Here is an 8,004-nt window from a genome sequence, read left to right as displayed (position 1 = left end):
TAACGTAACGTAAGTACGTAACGTACGTACGTACGTACGTACGTACGTACGTACGTAGTAGTAGTAGTAAGAAGAAGTAGAAGAAGAAGAGAAGAGAGAGAGAGAGAGAGAGAGAGAGAGAGAGAGAAAGAGAGAGAGAGAGAGAGAATAAGAGTCAAATGAAAAAGAAAAGAATGAGAAGGGAGAGTCTGGCATCACAAGTACCAAAAACGAATACCTAACTGAAGAGTCTAGGGGTAACTCTAGGGAAGAAAAAGGGCGCGAGGGATAACAAGAAGATCGTTCACGATCGATACAAGATTGCGGAACATACATTGGCTTGACTCACCGAGCGCTCCAGCGGCCAGTCTCATCGTGACGGGAAGCTCGGAGCCGGTGACTTCCGACAGCTTCCGCTTCCGCGGTCGGCCTTTCTGCACCGTGCCGGAAGTGATCGGACTTTGCTCGTAGTAAGCCGGAAGCGGCGACACCCCTGGCGAGCCAAGATCTTCGATACTGCCGGCAGCACCCCCGTAATCGCCGGCGCAGCACAGCAACTCGTAGTGTGGTCTTGGGAGCGACGTGCTCGTCAGTCGTCAACCTCTCTGTCAAGTAGTCGATAGACGACCTGACCTCCGCGTTATACGTTCGAGTTCGATGAACGAGTTCGACTCCGTGATACCACGCGAGGGTGGGATTTAACGAGCGGCAGGGATCATCGTTAGTCGAGGAATAAGTCGAGGATTAAATCGCCGAGTTGTTGGATGAATTCGAAGCATCTGGTTTTCCTTACTGCGGTAAAATCTCTTGGTCTTTGGAGTCGCGAGAAATTTTGATAGTTAGAAAATTTTACAGTGTACTTTTCTAAATCTTTTGGAATGAAATTGAACTAATCTTGAAAAAAAGAATGGCAGATTTTCACTCTTTACAGAAGTGAAATTTCACTCTTTTGGAATAAAAATCATTCTAAAGAATGAAGTTTTGTTCCAAAAAAAGAAGATTTTATTTCTTTGAAGTAAATTTTCTAAAGGAATGAAAATCTGTCACTCTTATTTAAGTTTTCATTCTTTTTCTGGACTGACTTAAATTTCACTCCAAAAGATTTAGAAAGTAGACAATTTTAAGGTACATATTTCATTTCGTTTAGAACGTAAACGTTTAGAAATGGAAGAAATCATGGAATCTCTCTCTTAAATCTTGATATTTATAAATTCTCATTCTCACGCGGTCTGTCGTCGTGGTCTTCCCGGAACCCGAGACCAAATCCGTCCATTCCAATGACTATCATTAGCACTCAACAACCGTCATTAGCGCGGAAGGATGGTAAAGGGGAGAATGACTCGATGCGACAAAGCGACTTGTGCTCCTGTCAACCTCGTCATCGAACTCGTTGATAACAAGGAGAGACGGCCTTTGAAGGATAGTAATGATCAGACACTCTTGTTTCTCACCTACAATACACTAGTCCGTCCCGCTGGCCGAAATGATCGCCTTTGTTCAGTGGGGTGCCGCACGAGGCGCAAGTGAAACACGCCACATGATACACCAGGTCGCGCGCTCGCATCACCAATTCCGAGGCGGAAATACCAGCGCGACATCGGGAGCATCGAGATACCGCAAATAATCTGCAATCGCAACAATTCAAGAGATTTATTATCTTTCAAGAGGTATATGAATTTTCAAATTCCGCATTCACGAGGAGTCAAACGTCTTTAATATTTCTAGTTATTAGAAGATTATCTTACAAGAAACTGGAACAATATTTAATTCTCCTTGAAAAATTTGTTCACAAAAATCTAAGAGACACGTATATTTTTATATATATTTTTTTTATTTAAAGACTGAAATAGTCAAAACTAATGTTTATATTTCATTCTAAGCAATTATTGTCAAAAGATAATAACAATAAGCTGTAAAAAAATATCTTTTAGACAACTTTTTTAAAGGTTTAAAACTTTAATATTTTTTAAAATACTCTTATATTTCCATTATTATTTTTGTGAAATTCTGTTCCTATAAAAATTAAAGTCCAAGAAAAAAAAATTTAACCATTAATGATAAAATTAGTTTTCGAATTACATCGTTGAGAAAATCTTAAGTTGCAAAGTATATTAAATAAAAAATTACAAAATTATTTACAACTTTTGACATATCATTTTGATGATAATTGCTTAATATCTAATATAAACATTAGTTTTGAAATTTAATTGTTTCATCCCTTTAAACTTTAAAATAGGCACATATAAAAGATGTTCCTATATTTATATGTTTCAAAATATATTGTTTAAAATACTCACAAATTGTTTAAAATAAATTAAAACATTTTAATTTAAAAACATCCACGATTTTGCTGAACTTTCAGATTTCAGAATTTTCACTCACACGATTTAAAATTGGTTAAATTATTTATTTCACCCTTTCCGTATTAATTAAATGGCAATTTGACTGAAACGTTACAAAAATTTTGAAGCTTGTTTAACTCGTATTTTTAACGAGTTACATGCATAATTTTATTAATTTTGTCTGAAAGTTACAGAAAACTGAATACGCTTGAGAATCTAACGGTACATTATATGGTTTCCACATGTATGTGTTCGCGAATGTATTGCGAATTCCCGCTTGAGATGAATTTTGCAAGGGATCGAACCAGACCATTCACATTCGCATAGATGGAAACAAAGGGCTCGCATTGTTGCATATTGCATGTAAAAGGACGGTTGTTGAATTCCTCCCCTGCTCGCTCTAACGAACTCGTCTCTCAGCCTTTCATTCCACCCTCGCATTCTAAAATGTCGAACGTCATCGCGTAAACGCGCTATTTCCCGTATAAACAATATTTACTTCTTTGCTTATTATATTATTATGCAAGACAAATCGCGTTTCAATCTTTAGTCTCTTTGAGATTTCGACGCTACGAATGTTAAATCTTTTATTATAAATATCAAATCTTAAAGATTTGAGTATACTAAATTTTTTTTAATAATAACTTAATAAATAATGCTGTCTTTAGCATCTCTTTCATTTTTCGAAATTGGCTTTCTTCTCGTTCTTCTTATGATTCTTTATATTCTTTATTGGCAAGTATATTACCACGCCGAGCACGGAATTCAAAATCCTATTCCTGAACAAGGACTAGAGCGGTGTATTTGGACACTATTAATGAACATTTTGTGTGATCCAAAAAAGAAAATGTTTTGATAAAAGAGAAGAAGGGAAAACAAAGGGTGTTTCTTGTATGTAAATGTCGCTATTTAAATAAACGCAGCTATAAGTTTTGGAAATACATAAATTTTTTTAAAAAAAGAATGATAAAGTTTTTCAGAAAATATATGAAATAAGAAAGTATAAGCTTTATACTTTAAAAACATTTTGTATTTTTATTAAATCTGGCTCTTGCGAAAATCTTCGTGTTCATTTTTCAATATATTCGAGTGTTAATTTAACATCATGTGATTATATATTGTTTAAATATTTATAAAAATTAATATTTAATATTTCTTAGTGTTAAAATAACGCAATTTATAAATAGTGAACAAATAATGTAAATATAATATTAAAAAATAAATTTTAAGATAAATATAAAAAATAAATGTACATTTTTTAATTCAATATATTATACATCAATTTTATTGAAAAAGTATGTTTTCACTATTTGTTTCCAAATAATGTCAAAGTATTTCTTGTGTTAATTTCGTATAATGTACTACTTTCTGTATATTCATCTTGTATATTCATCTTAAATTAACATAAAAGTTTCTATGGACTGGGACATCTAAAATAACAAATGTATCAAATTTAATGCAAATTTTCCAACTGCTTATTGATATTTGAATATTTATATATATATATATATATATATATATAATATATTTATTTATTTATATTTACAGACTAGACTTTCTCTTAATTATTGTTTTCTCTCTTATCTTAAAAAGATGATTTTCCTTTAAATCATTACTTATCGTACATCAACTAACCTGTAATAATCCTCTTTGCAGTAAATGTTACCATCCCTGGCGAAGCAGGTGAGCTCGGCGGCCAGAGGGACCCGGCAGTGACAGCAGCGCAGGCAGCCGCAATGCCATGCGCGATCAGCCGCCCTTAGGTACCAACGCTCGGCGATCTCCCTTCCGCAGCCGCCGCAACCAAGGGCACCCTCGCCGATACCGCCACCACCGCTGCCTCCGCCGCTCCCACTGCCTCCGCCGCCCCCTTCGTTCGCACTGATCTGCCGACCGTTCGTCCCGCCACCCCCGTCCCCCAGCGGGGGTGTGGTGCTGCCGCAGCCGACTTCCTTCAACATCTCGCTTCACACGCGCCGCTACGACGCATGCCGTTGCATTCTGCAAGTTATCGTATGTCTTTGTATAAATGTTTGCGAACGTTATTTGGATAAAGCGTGCTAAAGAAAAAGTTACAATCAGTTATTGTGTTTATCCAAGAAAAAGTCATGTGATGACAAAATGATTCCAATTCCAAATAATTGTTAAAAATCACTTTTCAATTCATTTTTGTGACTTGTTGTTTTGACTGGCTTGTAAATTTTCTGGAAATAATAATCTCAAAAAATTTCTTCGAATAATGCTCGTACAACTCGTGAAAGTATGACAATAATTATCTCCGTTGTACTGCATATTGTTGCATGTTTGTACTGCACATAATTTCATGAAACCGCAATCGTCGACCTTGACGCAGGACTGAATAATACATCGTACTTACAGCCCTTTACACGTCAACTCTTCAATTATCAAAGCTATCACAAAATACGCATAAAGTAGTATTTACAATGAGATTTTAAGACGTAAAATTTAAGCTTCAAACCCTAAGCCGTAAAAAATTGGCCAATCGCAATCGAATGTAAGGAAAGTAATCGACTATAATTGATCAATTTCTTACGGTTTAGGATTTAAGTTTAAGTTTTATATCTTTTTTTATCTAAAATCTAAAGTTTTAATATCTAAAATCTCATTGTAGACACTGCTTATCTTTAAATTATTATTACTTTTTGTTCCATACACGTTGTAAAAAAAAAGATATACTGGTAGCAACTATGAAAATAACAACTATATAAATTTTATATTATCTAGAATTTATTGTACAAATTATAAAATAGTTTATTTATTAACTATATACTATACATTAACTCTATATAATATAAAATTTTATGTAATTATTTTTTATCTCTTTAGATCTTTTTTCTGAGTGACAAAATTAATTTTTAAAAAACAAAATTGCAATTGGTAAGTAAAACATTAAGAGTAATTTTTATGAAATTTGTTTTGAAGGTTAGAATAGGGTTGACTATCACTTGACTATCACTCTATTCATTAAGCATTGAATTTCTTTTTATAAGAAAATATTATTAACATTTTTAGTCTAAAAGGGTTTGCATTGATCTGGATTGGATTAATTACTTTATATGTTCCTATTGGTTGACGTTACTTGCTCTACCAACAGAGCATACAATGTTTACACAGCACGCTTTACAATGAAGTAACATCGATGTTATGAAACTAGCCTACCGCAGTCATTCCATTCTTCAATAGAGTAGCTATGATTGGCCATTGATATTACAACTTTGACGTAAAGCGTGCCGCGTAACAGAGGTCATTAATCCTAATTCAAGTTGGTGATAAACCTCCTTAAATCGAAAACGCAATAAGATTATTAAAATATTGTAAGTTCTCAAAACGGATTTTATTTCTCATTTTATATTCTATAATTTATAACCTTCTATTCTGCATTTAATCTATAACATAAAACTGAGATGAGAGTCTAATTCGAGATTCGTCTAATTGATTGCTCTCATAAAGAGTTACGTCTACGATAAAACTATAATATTATTATTTATTTAATAAATCCTCAATCTTCAGATCCACAGACCAAGATAACTAATATGATTTGACATATCTGCTAAATATATTTATGAATTTTAGAATCACATCTTAATTTATACAATACAAAAGACATAAATAAGCAATTGAGAAGTTATTAAAATAAATATAAAACTCTAAAATATAAATTTAAAATATAAATTACTTTTTTTTTCGAACAACTCTATCAATCCTTAGAAAAAAGAATTTTAAAAATCTTGATACATATTAAACTTTATGTACCAAATTGCAATTCAAATGTTTTTTTATAACTTTATCAAAAAACAAGAATTTAAAGTTATGTGACGTTATAATCTTATATATATAATAAACTGCATTGTATAATCACGAATGAAAGAAGCTCTTCCTGTCATCGTGAGAATAGAGACTTGAGACTCAAGGTTCAGGATCCTTAAGAGTCGCTTCGTGCGGTGCAGGTGCATTCATTCAAGCCACGCTACCCAGGTGACACGAACAGAAACCGATGAATGAAAACAATGTGTGGTTGACGGTAATGAGCCCTTTTAACGAACGACTCTCTTCAATTCACGACGCCTTCAAATTGCGCGGACTTTACGCGGACGCGAGATGATATCTCTCCAGCTTACCAGCGGATTATCCCTTCGACGTTAAATCCCTTCATACCAATTTTAAAGGAAATACATTTCTATTTCCAAATACTCTTGTACAAATCGGAACTACATCAAGAGATAATTGATTTAAAAAATTGATGATTTAGTTTTAACGAAATAGATTCAGAATGGAGCATATATAAAGATGAAAAAAAAACAGATATTTTACTTCAAAGTAAATAAGAAAACAATTTTTATAATTAAAAACTGCCTTTTTTTTAATCAAAAATCTATAAAAATCTATAAATGTTAGTTTTTAAAATAGGTAGAATTTTATTCATTTTACCAAACAATTAATAGAAAGATAATAGAAAGTAATGAACATTTAAATTGTATTACAACTTTATTTAAAATAATCTCCAAATTGTCTGGTATTATAGCTTTTACACTTACACACATTATTGTTAACTATAAAAAAAAGATTGAAAAATCCTTAATAATTCTAAAACGAAATATTTCTAATGTTTAATGTTGTAAAAAATTTTTAAATATGCTTTACTTGTTCCATTAATTATTTGATATTAGATTTTTACAATAAAATTCCTTTTATCTCAAAAAGAAAACATTTTATTAAGCCTATGTTCATATAAATATTTTTTAATATTTGGTTGATGGAAAAATATTTCTAGAATATTTGACACTTATTTCATATACACCCTGCATATTTGAGTAAAAAATTTTTAAGATCGAAATAAAAAATTGATTTTTAATAGGTTTTCTGATTTTTCAGTAATTTCAATTTTTAAACATCTATACACACACACACACACACACACGCGCGCGCACGCACGCACATATGGCACACTATTTCATCATTCCCATTCAACGTTGTACGAAAACATCGTCTCAAGCATTGTTCGCATGTAACGCAATGTAACGTCGATCGCAACGACTCTTCGATGTTAATTAATTCATTCTCAAAAACGGCATTGTTTGAGGTGAAAAGCAAAGTGCTCCCCACAGATTTGCATTGCGGTGGTATTATGCCTGCAATAGCACGTGGATTTGATATTATCGCGCACCATATTTCCATAAAATCGATTTGCTTGATCTCTCGATAACGGAACCTTCGCAGTGAGAGATATATATGCGTAGTATGTCAACGGAACTGCATTTGTATCAGAATCTAGATTGCAATGATTGAAAAATCGTGTTTACTTGAAAATTACATTAGGCTAGGTTGGTCCGCCTTTTGATAAATTTTACCTTATTATTTTATTCTCTTATTATTTTACTCTGTTGCCCTTACTCTCTTACTTTTTTATGCACTTATTCTTTCACTCTTTTATTTATCCAATAGGTAAATTACCATATAGTTTATCTGAAGATGGAATATCCGACCCTTAATGTTTTCATTTAAAATTAAAATTCTCGCAAGAATTTATTATTTATTAAAATGTTGGAAGATCGATAATTATCGATAATTATTTTGTTTCAATGATTATTTAAATGTGCGAAGAATATTTCTAAAGTTCTGGAGGTTGTGTTTTAAATTTTTTATTTTATCAATAAAATTACAA

The 8,004-nt window shown here is 32.4% G+C and overlaps 1 protein-coding gene across 1 annotated transcript in view; it reads right to left on the bottom strand.

Moving 5' to 3' along the window:
* The window catches only part of LOC105621612 (LIM/homeobox protein Lhx9-like), an 8,984-nt gene extending 4,702 nt beyond the window's left edge, over positions 1–4,282 (bottom strand). The window contains exons 1-3 of the mRNA XM_012203081.1: positions 3,957–4,282; positions 1,431–1,604; positions 329–549 (exon numbers count right to left, since the gene is read on the bottom strand). Coding sequence (XP_012058471.1) covers positions 329–549; positions 1,431–1,604; positions 3,957–4,282 — 721 coding nt within the window. The remainder of the gene's footprint in view (positions 1–328; positions 550–1,430; positions 1,605–3,956) is intronic.
* Between the last annotated feature and the right edge of the window lie 3,722 nt (positions 4,283–8,004).

The sequence above is a fragment of the Atta cephalotes genome (assembly GCF_000143395.1).
Source record: "Atta cephalotes unplaced genomic scaffold scaffold00035, whole genome shotgun sequence".
Lineage (NCBI taxonomy): Eukaryota > Metazoa > Arthropoda > Insecta > Hymenoptera > Formicidae > Atta > Atta cephalotes.
Note: the sequence above shows the minus strand (reverse complement) of the source record. Positions and strands in the feature narration are given on the sequence as shown.